The sequence below is a fragment of the Empidonax traillii genome, unplaced genomic scaffold, assembly GCF_003031625.1.
Source record: "Empidonax traillii isolate 1590-97213 ecotype Southwest subspecies unplaced genomic scaffold, ASM303162v1 scaffold54:size2178333, whole genome shotgun sequence".
NCBI lineage: Eukaryota > Metazoa > Chordata > Aves > Passeriformes > Tyrannidae > Empidonax > Empidonax traillii.
In genome coordinates this window covers 1,212,541-1,229,677 of record NW_020955247.1, presented here as the reverse complement: position 1 = coordinate 1,229,677, position 17,137 = coordinate 1,212,541, and the positions used below count along the sequence as shown (strand labels likewise).

The following is a 17,137-nucleotide window of genomic DNA, read 5'->3' as shown; positions in this document are numbered from 1 at the left end:
ATGTACACCCTCTTCTACACTTATTCCCATTCTTCCTAGGAACATTCAGGCAGGTTCCAAAAGAAATAATATCAATACATTATATGTTGATATTAATATATTATTTTTCTTCCCAAGTGGGATTGTTCCAGGTACTATATATGTACAATCTGGGTCTGTCAATTTAGCAAAGAAAAAGACACAAATATGGGAACTATTTCTTCTGTCTTGGAGAACACTTCCTGTCAGGTAGGCAGAGTCTTGCACAACAAGGTAAAATAAGCCAGTATCAACTGTGCTGTAGATGGAGGTGAGCATAGGGGCAAAATTTCTGAGACTCAGGTGTGTGCTTAGCTTAAATTTCAGTAAGCATAAACTGCAGAAATAGGCAAAGTATGTTTAATTAAAAACTGTCTTGATCAGGTTAGGGGTTTTTTATACATCTTGGAAAGCTGAGAACTATCAATTTACTATTACAATCTTACAAAACTTATGTCTCAAGTCAGAGTTGCATTTTCTATGCAGTGATTCTGTGACTAAAAGAAGATGCACATTTCTCCCCCATATTTAACCAGAGTCAAATTAGCTTTAACTTGAAGTTCCATCTGCCTCAGCCTATAGACATCTAAGAATCGTATTAATGTTCTTACAGCATGACCTGTCCCAGTCTTCACTGTATTTTCAGCTGTGGTTCTCAGGCAGCAGCTTGCCACTTAATTAAAACTATCACGATCTCATCAGAGAATGGAAAATTGTTCAGGGCTGTCAAGGAACCCAAAACCAAATCTCTTTTAGTTCTGATTTTAGCTTCACCACTAACTGTTTTATCTGGTAGTCTTGGCTTTCAAGAAAACCTCTGCCGAGAGCTGGGGATGCTACTGAACAGCAGCAATATATTTTCCTCTCTAATCTCAGCTGGCAAAGGCTGCTGGCTTCAAGTACTTACTTGAAGGGCTTTTCCCCAGTGTGTGTCCGGATGTGATTGTTGAGTGTTGTGGCACCAGCAAAGGCACGACCGCAGTAGCCACACTTGAAAGGCCTGTCGCTGGAGTGCGTAACTACGTGGTTCCTCAGCTCTGAAGGTTGGGAGAAAGACTGGGAGCAGTGACCACACTGGTAGGGCCTGCAGTGGGAGAAAGAAACAGCACGTCATCAGTGCCTTTTGTTGACATGCTCAGGAAACGATATGGAAGGGAACACTTGATCTTCCCAGTAACTTTCAAAGAGAACTGCAGGTGCACTTCTCCGGGTCCTTCTTGGGAGAAACATACCCAGAACTTCATGACCTCTTCAACAAATGTAAAATTCTTATACAAGTGTCACGTGAGAGTCCAGGGACATCATGCTCCACAAAACATAATTCAGCAAGCTACTGACCCTGCACTACACATGGGATGCCTGCCTTAATTGTCTCAAAATCAGCATGGTACTCCTCAATCATAAAAAAAAATCTTCACACTTTGGAAGAAAGGGTCTCATGAAACCCCGTCTGGTGGTTCAGCTATAGTCTTACCTACAAATATCTCATTGTTACGCCTGCATTCTACCTGTATTCTGTAGCTGTTTCCAATTAAACTCTTGGAGGAATCTAGTAGATTAAACAATTAAATTGCTTTGAGGAATCTAGTCGATTTTGAGATCACGCACTTCAGTAAGAGACATTGGAAAAAGTAACCACCATGTTACAACTATCTTTCTATTTTCCTACTTCTATGAAAAATATTTGCATTTTATTAACATGTTTCTCCCATCCAGATTAAAAATGCCTTTTTTTGGGATCTTGGAAGGAAACACAGGACTTAGGTTTTCAATGCCACAGTTTTTTAAAAGCAAACATAACAAACAAACAAATAAACAAAACTAAGTGATATGTTACAAATTGGGAATCATAATAAGCAGACTGCAGACACAGAAAGAAAAGGATACAAGACAGTAATGTGAGACAGGTCTGCTGAAATGGGAACTAAAATAAAATGTGAAGAAACAATGTCCATATATTTCTATTTGGTAATAGTGATTTAATATCAACATCCCAGAGGGGCTTTTTCCATTTCACATTTGTTTTAAGTTTGTGGCAGAGTCCTAAATGCTTATCCAACTTTTTTTTAAAAAAATTAAGATTTTTTTTTTCTAGAGGGATAATAATGATTTTTACCCTGCACAGCATTTTTACTCTTAATATCTGCATTTCCAGAGCCAATGGCCAACTCAACTTAATAACTCTTTCTTTAATAAATGTGTATGTTTAAATGGCTAGAAACCAAAAGTAAAGGGAAGGAGACAATGGTGACCAAGCATGTACAATTCAATTAAGTGCAAAATAAAGTGAACTATCTCATTTGTCAAGTGAACTGCTTAATTGTGGCTACTTGCATCACTGAACACAAATACTATTATTTTACAGTGATTCAGAGCACTGAACCCTGATTGTAGAATTTTTTAGCTTGATTAATAGCTCAGTATTCATCAATAACTCAATAGCTTACTATTTTAATTACTTGCATTTGAAAATCTAACTACTCTCCAAAAAGTTTAAAAGTAATATATAATAGCTGTGGAAAGGTAACTTAGATAATATGGCCCTTAAAAATATACAAATACATGTAAAATAATATATTAAAAAATTAATAAAAACTGATTATCTGTTTCTCTTATTGGAAGGCGAATAGTAACATGCCTAATTTTCTCCTTTCTTGAAGTGCAAAGTTATTTTGCATGGAGAATATTGTTCAAATTTGGCATGAAATTTTAAAAGCTGGTAAAACAAAGGTGACTTTTTGAATGCAGATTTACTTGTTTGGATACTTTCATATCAAACACTTATAAGCAAAATAATGCAATAATATTCTCTGTATCCAAGAAACATTGATTTTTTTTTTTAATAGTGAAGCGGACCATTAACATCTATTAGCCTCCAGTTATCTATTTTTAACAGCTACCACAAGAAAGACTACATAAAACCAATTAATCTTTTATTTTTTTAACAGTCAATGTGATTAATTTCATGCAGTGAAAATTCACACTATAACTTGTCTGTAAACAGTCAAAATTCCAAACCAGTTGTAACTGAATGTTGTGATGTCAAGCAATATGGGTTCACCCCCTATATTGGCTCAAAATAAATGGCTTCTTTACAAAGTACTCAATACATTTCACTGGCTGATGCTCAAGAAAATAAGCCCCGTAAGAAACCACCTATTGTTAGATCACTCTGACTGTATTTTTTCCACTCATCCATATCTTGGGATAAAAAGTATTAAAGAAGTCACCCTTCTCTTTGTAGGGGATGCTGTCTCAGTTTATACACAGGTGATTCTGATTAATACTAAAATGAGTAATTTTTTTAAAGCTTACATACATGACACATATTAGAGAAAGCTCATTTTAAAAAGAGAGCTGATAAATACATTCAAATACTGTAACAGTTTAAAAATGTTCTAATATGTATGAATGTATATTTAAGTATGCCAACTTTTGACAACTTTTGGATACTACTATTTTTCCAAGAGCAAAAAAAGTCATTCAGTGAGTATAAAAGTTATCATTTTGTTCTCTGGTAACCATTTTTACTGTGCTCAGAAATTTTTCTTGGAAGAAAATAAAATCAATATGTTGTTTTCAAAAAAAATGAAAGTGGTGCAGAAGGACTGAACATGAGCAGTGTTCGGTTCAGTGAGTACATTGACATGGGCAGAGCATGCCTGCCTTTGATGTAGCAGTTATGTCTTCTGCCATCACTTTGGTCTGCACCAGGACAATGAATTAGGATGGTGACCTCTTTGTAACAGAGGTTTGCAGACAGAAGGGACACAGTGACAGAAATGTTGGTCTTCATAGGCTGTACTTTCAAAGATCTGCTGCTAGACTGAATGTACTCCTAGCTCAGAAAAACTAATTTCCACTGAAATAACCAAGAACTTATCACACCTTCTGAGCTTCAGGGTATCCTGTGAATCAAAATCTTGTCATATAGTAATTTTAAGGTACATTTAAGAAGGGCTAAACTGATATATAGCAATGTGCAGATGAGAATGTTGTTCTGACAGCCACCAAAAGCAGTTCTAAGGTTTTTTTTTAATCACCTAGCTACTTATTTTTTTAGCTCAACACCTTCCTTTTGAGATTGAAGATAGGAAATCTACTTACCTAGAAGTAAATTCTGCTGTTGAAAGAATTACACTGTTGTCATTAATCCCCTGCATCACTGATCAGCTATCTAGTTTTGCTGAAAGATAGAATCCAGCTTTTTCTAGAGACTCTAATTCTACAGTCTCTGACTATATGGTGGCCCACAGTAGGAACACAGACCATTTGAAGTGAAATTCAGAGAGCAACTCTAATGTAGTAGTTTTCAGGTTTTGTAGTTATTTGTACTTTGAGCTTTCCCAAGTTTTCCAAGTCACATTTACAAAATGAAAACACTAAGGAATAAATTTTACTCTCTAATCTAGACAATAGATTGAATGATTTTGCTCCTCAGTGATATGTTTTCCTATCTTACAATTTTATCACATTTGTAGCTGATTTTTTTTTTCTGGGTGAAACTGAATCATGTATGGGACCAGTAAAAAATGTGTGTTCCCACGTGAGGCTTACTGAGCCTCAACAAAGCTCAGGCTTTGTGCAGGGTATGTAAAACCCTTAACACGCACAAAGTGTATTAATAGAGAAGAAAAGAAAAACCCATATCTATGCACCTGGAACAGCTACTGACAGACAACTGTACATTGAGATTGATGCTTTTTAGATTTTTGTTTAGCAAAAGTAATAGTGAGTTCCTGAATACTTGTAACTCTATAATTGAAACACTTCCAGAGCAAGGAGTTACTTACAGTACTGTAATTCTTTTCCTTTAGAAACAGCTGGAAAAGCACCAGCAGAAAGAAGAGAGACTGGCATGTGGTTGAAAGTGCTTTTCTCCTTATTGAGGACTAAGAATTAAGACTAAGAACTAAAAAACCAACTTGATTCTAGAATGATTTGTGTTGGAAGAGACCTTAAAGATCACCTAGTTTCAGCCCCTGTGCTATGGGCAGGAACACCTTCCACTGAAAGCCCCATCCAACCTTGCCTTGATAACTTCTCAAGATGGGACATCCACAGCTTCTCTGGGCAAACTGTTTCAGTGTTTCACCACCCTCAAGTAACGAATTTCTTTCTTACATCCAATCCAAATTAACCTTTTTTCAGTTTAAATCCATTATCCCTTCTTCCATCATTACATGCCCTCGTAAAAAATCTCTCTCTCTTTTTCTTGCAGGCCCCTATAGGTACTGGAAGGCTGCTATATGGTGTCCCTGAACATTTCTCTTCTCCAGGCTGAAAAAACTGAACTCTCTCAGCCTGTCTTCATCCCTCTGATCATCTTTAGGATTCTTCTCATGAGTGTCTCCAGCAGATCCACGTTCTTCTTATGTTGGAAATTTCAGAGTTGGACTATTACTGAAGCTCTTGATGGTGGCTGTCATCAGCCACCTCCTTATTTTCCCTGTCCTTTAATACAGTTGCCTGAAGGATCTGCTCCACATTTTTGACAGGTACCAAGGTGAGACTGGCTGGCCTATAGTTCTCCAGGTCTTCCTTTCTTACAGTGAAGGTTATGTTTCCCCTTTTCCAGACGGTGAGAACTTCACCAGACTACCACAACCTCTCAAATATGATAGATAGTGACTTTACCATGGTAATGACTTAGCCACCTCATCTACCAGTTCCTCAGGACCCATACATGCATCTCATCAGGTCCTCTAAGGTTGTGCACCTTCAAGCTACTTAGATGGCCTCCAACCTGATCTCCTTCTACAGCTGTCAGTTCTTCATTTTCCCAGTCCCTTTCTTTGCCTTCTGTGACATGGGTGTTGTGATGGAATCATTCCCAGTGAAGACAGGCAAAAAAAGTTATTGACTACCTCAACCTTCTTCATGTCACAGGTCACCAGGCCTCCTGCTTCATCCCAGAGAGGCCCCACATTTTTCCTAATCTTGCCTTTACCACCAACGTAACTACAGAAGCCTTTGTTGCTCTTCATGTCCCTGCCCACACTGAAGGGTTCAGCTTTCTTAAACTGATTGCTGACTGCTTGGACAATCCAACTGTATATCTCAAACACTACCTGTCTTTGGTTCCATCCTCTCTGAGGGCTTCACTTTTATCTTTGAATTAATCACATAGCTGCCTGTTCATCCATTCAGGACTTCTGGTGGTTCTGCCTGACTTCCCCTCTGCTGGGAAGCATTATTCCTGAGCTTAGGAGTGATGATCGATCTCAGCGTCTCAAGGCATGGGACACAGGACTCCATTGATCTCGGGACAGGTTTCACAATGTAATAGGGGAAAGGCTACAACACCACAGCCTCTGCAAAAAAAACAAAAGCAGGCCATGTGGAAACAAGGCCAACACCAGCTTTCAGACCATGCCTTGGTACAACACACAGCATTAAGAGCACAGCTGCACTCAGCAGAGTTAGGTCACAGTTATTCTCACAGAAAGCTATTTTTGAGGAATGCCTTCTTCAAGCAAGTTGAACTACAGCAGGAGAACAAAGTGACACCTCAGAATACTGCCAACTTGCACACAGAAACATCCCTAGCATCAGTGGGGCCATGGGTGGGCTACCTTCCCTAGACTCCACATCCCCTGCTGTCTTGGTTTTCCCCTTAGTCAGCACAGCTGCTTCCCGAGCACCTCAGGCACCAAACAGCAGCAGGGACGGCAGAGCTGGACCCGCTGGGAGCTCTTGTTGCTCAGTTACAAATGTTTGTGAAGAAACTAGCTAAAGCAGAAAGGCGGCGCACTTGAAGCATTTGCAAACATGTGAAGCTGTCAGGGAGAGCTGATGCTCTGTACACCCACTATTGTTATTAGCTTTGAGTACTGGGAGTTTGCAAACCTTTATGAAAAAATTATGCAAGAACAAGCATTAAATTTAGCACAAAGTTTACTTCAATTGAGCAATACTCAATCAACAGAGAGAGGCAATGCTTGCTCACAGTATTTATTTTTTTGTAAGTCTGTTTTGGAGATGTTCAAATTAATTATTGGACTTCTCGGTAGAACACCAAGGTCAAAGGCGCAGAACCTATAAAGAAAAATATAAACACAAAATGGACTGAGCCACAATCTTAGCGAAAAAGACTATTAAATCAGTAATGTCAAGTTCCTGTTAAAAACAAACAAACAAACAAACAAACAGACAAAAACCCCCACATGAAAAACCAAACAAAAACCAACCAACCAACCAAACAAAAAACTAAAGAAATAAACAAGCCCTCAAAAAACCCTTTTAACATTGAGTTGCTACAGCAAAACATAAGTGTTACCTTTTTAGTAAACAAGAATTGTGAGTGCCAGATCACAGCCATAATCTACCAGCCATGAACACACTATGAGAGTGGGCTTTCCCTCAAATTATCAGCTTGAATACATGGCAATCAATAAAAATATATACCACACAGATGTACATTTTACAAATGAAAATGTGCCTCAGAAAGCTCTTGGGAACTGCAGCCATCTGCCTTCCCTCAACACCAGTGTGTTCTGAATCTGGTGATCACAGTATGGAAGAGCCGTGTTGTTAAAAAAGATTGCATCATTATCAGAAAAGTGGTTGCTGTTAAAAAAGTAACAAAAAAACAATTGCTCTAAGTATTATTCACTATGATAAAGAGTTTTGATTACCCCTTTTTTGAACCCCCCAAACAGGATTGTTGCAGCAGAAGGGAGGAAATAAATAAATAAATAAATAAAACCAAACAAACCAAAACATAAAACAACAACAACAAAATCTCCATGAAAACAGATTTCTGACTTCGTCTTCAAGAAATAGTTTCTCAAAGTGCTTCTGTCTAGTCAAGGCTTAAAAAAATCCCAAAGGCTCAGAAAGTCCCCGAATTCAAGACCTGATGGATTTAAATCTCCACCTCCCACATCCACTGCAACCCCTATTACCATTAAGTTCAAAGACAAGCCCTAAAAAATATAACAAGCTAAAAAAATCTATGTGGAAAGTGAGAAGTTAAATAAAAGTAAACCAGTAAAATTTTAAAGTTGGTTTAAATTAAAATCCTAATCTTAAGCTAAAACAGAGAACACAGCAAATGATTTTAATATTTCCCCCTATTTTGGATTAATAATATTTTAAAATTATTTTTATTTATTATATTATCTACCTGTTAAATAGGACCATTTATTTCTTACTGCCTAGTTGAATTAGGAATATTATGGCTCATTTTATGTCTACTCTCATTCAGATTCTTTCTGAAACTCACTTGTAATATCTTTATTTGGATTCTCAAGCAATCTGCTTTCCTCAAATTTCAGACCATGAATTGGATTCCTGTATAGATTCAAAGATGTTTTCTCTGCACCTCATGCTGTAGGTAATCAGCATTTTTGAAGAACAAATACCAAAACAGAACAGATAGTCTAAAGTTACTTCCTAGAGATGACAGGCCCTGCTGCTTCAGTCACATCAAACATGCAGCGACTGGTGTGCTCACAAATTGATGACAATAAATGGGGAGCTGTTTATCAGCTGGAGAGGTGCTGCAGATACCCTTGAGAAAATACAAACCAGAGAGTTGCATCCAGTACTTCAGGCTGGCAAGCAGGTATTCTTTTACAAATCATACCTTACTTTCTTGTCTCCTGGAAATTTTGTGCAATTCTTAAGGAAGTTTTCATCTAGAGGAATGGAATATATTTAAGAAACCTAAGACAATTTTTTCTAGATGTAGTATCCCTAAATAAGTGATTTATTGATCTCTGTTAAAAGACAAAAAGCTGTCTGTATGTAAACTCAACCTGTAACAATTTAGCCACGGATATGAGATCCCTGGTTCTAGGGCAGTTATGATCTGCAGTAACTGTTATTCTGGTAATTTCAAACATAGCATGAATTACAGTAACTTTAAACATAGCAAGATAATGTTCCTATTATGCTCTGGGACATTCTGAACTAAAATGTTTCACACTTTCTTTTGAAGGCACGGGAGAGACTAAATGGTAAGATATCATGAATCTGTACCCTACTAATGACAAGGTTCCCTTCTACGAGGGAAGACCTGAAATGCAGTGTGTGTTTCAGACACTATTTGACACAAGATATTTAGGAGAAAATAAATAAAAATAAATAAAATTCATTCAAAAAATTAAATCTCTCACCTCCAAGATCTCTCATCTCCAAGATGAAACATCTAATAGTAAGACAAAATTATCCTCATTTTCTTTCTCTGGCAGATTGAGTATTTAGTTGGCACTTAAAATGAAGAACAGTCCCTTTAAGTGAGACTCTTTTTTAATTAACTATTATCTGCAATTTCTTTCCTCATAAAGGAAGACAGAGGCTCAAGTAAAGGAAAGGATGAAATCTAGGTGTCACACCTAATTGTATGAATCACTGAAAAAATATGTGAAAAGCCTCATCCACTCCTTTTCTAGACTCTAGACTCTTCTAGACGATTGCACCGTTTTATGCTTAGGATGTAACACTGGAAACGTGAGAGTTCATGCCTTTTGAGACAGATATTCTACACTGTGACACTTAAATTAGTAGTTGTGTCCCACAGCTCTAGCCAAGTCCTCAGAAGGGCATTTGTTGCTGCTAAGGCCAGCATAAAATTCAGAAAATGTTGAAAAGGCTTGTATGCATTTACAGTATTATCAATTCTTTATTTTTATGAAGATTTGCAATGGAATCTTTGCCCATGCTTTACATTTCTTGCAGAAAAATGGATTTATTGTCTAGTACCTTCACACCCAAGAATCACATAAGCATATGTGTACACTTAGATAACCACATATACAGAGAGACACAGACATGCATACAAACACATGCACAGACTCACTCTTTGCTATTTTTGGTAGTACTTTTGTTAACTGTAATTCATAATTAAATGCTACATTTAGAACAACCTTCTGGAGATTTAGCTGTTCTGTTCAAATCTTCATAGCTGAAGAAGACACAAAACACAGGCAGCCTTTTTTATTGAATTAATTTGATTTTTGTCTTTTGTCCTGCCAGGTATCAAAATTGTCAAATAAACCAGCTTTGATTCATAAATAATGGTTCCATTATATTTACTGTGCCACCGGTCAGAGTACCTGAAATTTTAATTCACTTGTTCAGCTAAATTTCATCCTCAGTTCACAGCCATAAAATTCTGTATTGACAAACTTTCAAACCAACTTTGACTCTGAGGTATCTAGTCAACATTTTTCTTCTGTGTGGATATTAGTTTATTGAATAAGTGGCATCTGTTTTCCTCCACATCACTAGTGGAGTAGGTATTTCCTTTTGACAGCTTTATACGATTTATGGGTTTGCATGCTATGAAGAAAAATAGTACTAAGCAAAAAATTCCAATTCATTACCTCTTAGTACTTAATTAAGTTCATACACATTGCACACTATAGGTGAACCCTGAAATGACTGTGACAGCCACTGAGCAGCAAGTTAGATTATCTTTGGAAGACAGAGAGACTTTTAATTATCTTGACCTCATTTTTTCCATCTATGATATTCATAAATTTTCATTCTGTTCTGTTGCCTCCATCAGATGTACCAAACCATTCTGAAAACAAGATTATATCCTTAGCTATTTCCTTTTATCTGCACATTTAGGCACCAAATGTTTTTACAAATAGTGAAGTCAAGCAATACCTTTTATCAGCTTACTTCGAAGACAGAGCTACAGATGAATTATGTCATATGGAGTCCTCGTAATAATGGCTTGGTTTTGAAAATGATAACAGCTTGATAAAAGAAGAAAGCACTGGATCTGGCTATCAGTAGATACAGAAATAAAGAAAGCCTGGGCTTTACCTGTCAGGGTTCTGCGTGCACACATGCATCTGTAAGAGGATCCGCTGGGTGAAAGTCTTAAAGCATTGCCCACATTTCCAAAGATGCCAGTCACTGAACTCAGAATTTAGTTGGCTTGTTGAAGTTGGGCTTGCAAGAACTCGTTGGTTTTTGACACTGATCTGGTTAAATCCTGACTCGATGGACCCAGACTTATCCAGGAGAGAAAAATTTCTGCTACATGGAGTCTGCGGAAATACTATGGATCGCTGTGGAGTGGTAGGGGATAGTTTACTACTTTTATTAAATGGCTGTAGGGTGTCTTGTCTGGACATGGCCTCCATTACAGTCGAAGGGACATTCACTGGGAGAAAAGAAGAAAAGTAAATAAGATCATTTTTATGCCTTTTTAATACTAACACAGTTTTGAGAGAGACCAAAAAAAATATCAACATCCATTTTCTTGACACCACAATTAAACAATTTTATTTTAATAATGCACAGAAAGGAAAAAAAAAAAAAAGGTTTGAATATGAAAGGTTGGTTCTGATTCTGTGACACTGAAATGAAAATTCATGCAAAGGAGTGTCTGAGACTGAAAGGAGCGAGAGAAGCCTGACTGTGATATACATTTATTACACAATGGGATTGTCATCTGAAAGAAAATGTTGCTGCACTTGTGACACCCTGACTCTGTATATTGCAGTCAGCATGTCTGACTGCTATATTGCGGACAAGCATGAATTTTGAGAGCATGGGGAAAATAATTCTTGGTTGCACGTGCCTTGAAATACAATAGGGTTTAAATATCTACTGCAGCAATATTAATTATTATACTTACCATCTTCTCAATTATTTATCAGTAAAAATTATGAACAATAATAATTTATTGATATTTTAAATTATTATACTTATCCTTTTAAAGGGCAGCCTCTAATTATACTATTACTTGTCACAAATAGTCCCACTGCCAATACAGTAAGAAGCCAGTGACTTCACCATGTCTCATGTTATTTAGAGCAGGTAGGTCATCATGAGACAACACGAAGTACAGGCAGAGATATCTTTGTGCATCAATTTCCTACGCACGAAATAGGTAAAAAAAACATTTCCAGTACCATGAAAGTCTTGTGATCATCAATTAACTATGGTTTATGAGGCATTCAGATATTTCAGCAACAAATGCACAAAGAAATTATTTAGTGCTGAATCTGAATGTTGCATGATGAGGAAAGCAAGAGGCTAAGCATGTAGAAGAAAGTTGAATAGCTGCCTTAATCCTTGAGTCCCATGGAGGTCATTCAATGAATGAAGTAAGGATCCTGTGGAAAAGTAGTCAGCTAGCAAATGCTTGTACCCCAATGCAAAAATAAACATAATTTAGGCCGTCTGGGTCACGTAACTTCTAATGCTTTCTAATTTTGGCCCACTCACTCTCAGGAGATAAAATTTTGATGTAAATTTTTAAACTAAATATGTTTGATACATATATGCCCATTTATGTTATTTAGTTACTGTCACAAAATGTTTCTAGCTATAACTAGGTCCATAGCATGTACTAAACTGTTGACTAAAAACTACAACTTGGTTTCAGTTAGTCATGATGATAGATCTCTAAGAGAAAATATGAGAATCAAATTTCAATTGTGAGCTGGAATTATCCAACATTATTTAAGACACAATGAAAATGTGACACAAACTACTTAGATTTTGTAATATCTTAAATCATGCCAGTTACATAGAGTTATATTCTAATTTCTTCCAGCAATCATAATGACTCCAATTTTATAATATGACAAGCTATTTAGTTTATGTCACTTGAGGTCCTTCCTAATCTCTTCTTTTTTGAAGTATCTGAGAACCTAATTTCTAAGTAGAGTTACATCTGTGGGGCTGTCTATTACTAGTTTCCAAATATATAATACATCTTCTATGTGTCTGCTGTACAGGGAGCAATTTGTATACTTCCATTTTGCCCCAACACATTCTCAAGAAGCAGATCATTTTTTTTTTCCTTTTCTTTTAATTGTATTCATGAAAGTCCACAGAAGCAATAAGATCAGGGTGCCTGATCAGACCTAAGGAGAGTTTGTGCAGGTGAATATACCCCCTGAGCAGAAGATAAGCAGAAGGTGTACTCTGAGAGTTTAAATGGCACTTAAGTCATGTGCAGCTGGCTGCATGGTCAGAGATTAATTTCATCTACTCATGTTAGTGTCTCTGGGGATGAAACTGGTTTCTCTCTCAGCAAAATCGCAACTGGTAATATTTAGAGCTTTTAGCCATAATGTTTTTCTTTTCAAATAAAGTTTTTGTAGGCTTCAGCTCATGAAAGAAAAAATAATATTTCTGTATTGTACACCGCAGAGCATGAGTTTTATCAGCAAATATTACTGCCAGTAACTAAATTTCTTTTAAACTTTTCTCAAGCCCAAGAGATTTGAAAACTCAAGATGAAGAAAGATGTTTATTTTTGACAGTTTAATCTCTGATATCTTGCTGTTTTATTGCTGGATGTTCAGTATTTAAGTTGCTACAAGACACCAGTTCATCCTTGCAGTTCATCCTGTTTAAGTATCCAAGTACTTGATCAAAAATATACATCTGATATATAATTGATTAAGAGTGGGTAGTCACAGGGTTACTTTAGACCAAAGTCAATCAGGCACCTATTATTGGTTTCTTCTACCACATAGACACACACAGCTGTCAAAATGGATGCAAGCTCTAATCAAGTTCCACACACAAGCAGTAAAACTGAACAGAGTGTCTGGAACACCCATTCCCATTACAGACGAATGTGTCTAGCACTAGATCAGGTCTGTGTTATAAACTGTATGATTAGTTTTGTGAGGGCTCCTTGTGAACAAAAAATAAAATATTGAGAAGAGGTAGAAGAATGGTTGGAAATGGGGATTGGCAGGATGGAATGTTCGTTGTTTCTGTTTACTTGCACTCAACTTGTATTTAGAGAAGCAGTTTTTTGCATCTAACTACAAGGATCTAAACTCTACAATTAGTCAGTCAAAGCTTTTCTCAACATGTTCAGTGGTAATAGAACAAAGAATCACTAAGAGAGGCCCTCTGGGCCTGCAATGTATTACTGTTTTGGGAAGAGAGTGTCTTGTGATAAGTCTAGTAACAATGGAGAGAACCAAGCAAATCGATTAACAATACAGTAGGAGTTAATCCCTTCTGTGGAAGGGTGATTCATACCATAATTTTGCACAGCTTAAGTGTATCAGCTTACTTTAAATGTACAACTGCTTTCATTTAACATCACAGAATCAGAGAATCAAGGAATCATACAGTGCTCTGGGTTGGAAGGGACCTTAAAGATCATCAACTCCCTTGCTGAGGGCAGGGGCACCTCCCACTAGACCAGGTTGCTCAAAGCCCCATCCAGACTGGCCTTGAACACTTCCAGGGATGGGCCACCCTCTAAAACACTCTAGAAATATACCTGATCAGGCATGAAACAGGAATTATGGCTTATCGTGGTAAAAATACAAGGAAGAACTTACAATTTTCATCTTGTGCAATGCACTGGAGAGGGATTCCAAAGAAAGATGTGTAACTATCATTGTACCACACCAACAGCTCAGTGCCCCTGGGAATATCTATACAAGCCCGGTAGAATATATTGGACCTAATCAAGAGAAAAAGAAAAAAAAATACCTGATTTTGGAATAGAGTATTCTTCTGTTATCATACACAGTGTTATAGTAAAAATTCATTTCTTTGGAAGCATTTCTGCAGATAACTAAATGAATAAGTTACTGTTTATTTTAAAAGCAAATCTGTAATAGAGAAGGATTTTATTGCCGTTGCACAGGCTAAAAAAGATCTCACAGGCACTTTGTACCAAGCATATGTTAATCAGTGAGATTTTAGAAGGACCAAGATTTTAAGAAAATACAGGTATTTTCTTGCGATGTCAAAGTGATTTTTTTCAAAGTGATTTTAGAAAAAGTATATTTTTTTATGCATTATAGGCATCAGAGTGGTGCACACAGTTCAGCAAATACAGCCATTTAAACAGCTTAGCATTTGTCATCTATGCTAAAGTTAGATATGGACAACAGCTCTTTTATGTGAATAAGTTCTTTCAGCAAGAGGTTTGAAGTAGTGTGAAGTGACCTTTCATTACAGCAATACACCACCAAAAAAGAGATCTTGGATTGTTGAGAAAAATAGGCTTTGGTTTAGGGGAAATAAAAAATTTGGGTTAATCAGAAAATTCAATCATAAAATTTTCCCATATATGGAATGTGAGGGCAACGTCAATGATCCTTCAGTAAGTATAAATTAGTGTTACCATAAGTGTGATATCATACTGTTCCTGTGATAAAAGACTGTGGGTATTTCTAGACCATTGAAGTGGGAACAGATGGGGAAAAAAAGGGAAAAATCCTAGTGTCTTTAGCATAAAAACAAGAGCCTTATTCTAATCTTGCACTGATGTAAATAGCTTCAGAGTAATATTTCTACAGTTAACAGATTTACATGGTAGTAAAAACTGTGTAAGATTAGAATCAGGCATAAGATAAAACAGAAATGTTATCAGTTTGCAGTGGCTTTTCCCTCGTGCTTCACATGGAACAGTAAAACACACTTCTGTGAGATGGATAGAAATTCAATATATACAAGAAGAGCAGTCCACTCTTGCTGAAGGATTACATACCAAAATGATACAGTCAAAGTACCAAGAAATGACCATTTTTTATAACAGCTTATGTAAGGCAGAAAAACATCTACAGACCAGAAAAAAAAAAAAAAAAATTGTTAGGCCTCAACCAGTTTTCTGAGTGAAGAATTGCTACAAACATTATTCTGAAGTTCAAGATAAAAGTGTTTAGGGTTGGTAGGCCTTAAATTTAGACCTTCTATAAAGAATTGGCTGTAGCAATGCAATTTGTTCCTTGTATAACACTGCAGACATAAGGAGAATCTTCTACCACATTTTTCATGGCAGTGAGATATGCACTTGTCAACATATTTTGTCACCGCAAAGTGGCTCTTGGCAACAGGATCATAAAGATCAATAAAAAAGTGCAGATTCTCAATATTTTACTAGCAGCTGCAAAAATTTCATTTATCTTGTTATTTTCCTCGCTTACTGCCACCCTGTCTCAGGAGGGCACTGCTAGCTAAGCAGAATGGTTTTCTTGGCCTTCTATGAATATCTGACAAAAACTCTCCCCTTTGTGTCTCCCCTTCTCCTTCCCTCCTCCTTCTCCTCCTCCTCCTCTTCTTCTCCCTCTCTTTCTTCCCGGAGCTACGCATTTAGTTAATTTTTTCCACTGTTACATAAAAATGAAAATTGAAGCCATGCTATAAATTACCAGCATCTCTTAACTTGAGAAAAATTGAGTCTACTTTGTACTTCACCCTTGTAACATTTCATCTCTCAGTTTGGCTTCCCTTAAGATAAACACAGCAGCCCAGCAAATGAATGTGCTAAAACCAAATGACACACTTTGCCGCTGAAAGACCAGAACTGTTTTTGAGCAATGGGTGGTCTGTGAGGCTTGGAGTAGGCAGGGAAAAAAAATGTGTAAGTGTACACCGTCCCTTACAAGTGTGCAGAGCTTCCAAAACTCGCAGAAATCTCTGCATGCTGAAGTACATCAAAGGGATTTTTCCCTTTTCGGATAATATTTCCTTTGCTGACATGTATTTAGTATTGTGGTTGGATGACTCATAAAGATAGCTTCATGGCGTCCCAACGCAGTTGAAGCAGAACACATGCCAACAAACATTATTGTCAGCCTCAAAATAAAAACAAAACGTTCAGCTAAGGGTCAATCAATCAAGAGCACTTTGAAGAAAATTCCATTTAGATATTACAAATCATAACAGAATGAATTTAAACCAGCTGACTTTCTGTGAGGAAGACGTCCATGTACAATAAAAATTAGGCTGGTTTTTCAGTGTCCAACTTTTCTATTTTCTTACACTTGGATGCAGTCACTGGTGATGGATGCCAGTTTTTTAAATTGTGTTTTTGTAGTTCATTTTATAAAGATCTGAAGTAATAGAAAACAGATCAACAGGGGGAACTCTAAGTAAAAACTCCATCATGAAAGGAGAGTTGTAAAATCCACTTAATATTGACAGATGTGTAATGACTTTCTCATGCTCACTTTTCATTTAGGTTTGTCGTCTATATATACGTATATATTTTTTTCTTATTTTTATGTATATATGTGCACTCACACATCACCACATTGAGAAATAGTCCACAAGATACCCACAAAAATACTCTTTCATCACAGCAATCTTTATTCATTATCCAGTATGTTTATTTAAAATCCTATGGTATTTTAGCTATAGATAGCAGATACTTAAGTCTGTA

General features: G+C 36.8%; 1 protein-coding gene across 1 annotated transcript in view; it reads right to left on the bottom strand.

Moving 5' to 3' along the window:
- Positions 1-921: 921 nt before the first annotated feature.
- Positions 922-17,137, bottom strand: part of PRDM6 (PR/SET domain 6) — a 67,583-nt gene continuing 51,367 nt past the window's right edge. The window contains exons 4-6 of the mRNA XM_027879362.1: positions 14,304-14,428; positions 10,801-11,143; positions 922-1,102 (exon numbers count right to left, since the gene is read on the bottom strand). Coding sequence (XP_027735163.1) covers positions 922-1,102; positions 10,801-11,143; positions 14,304-14,428 — 649 coding nt within the window. The remainder of the gene's footprint in view (positions 1,103-10,800; positions 11,144-14,303; positions 14,429-17,137) is intronic.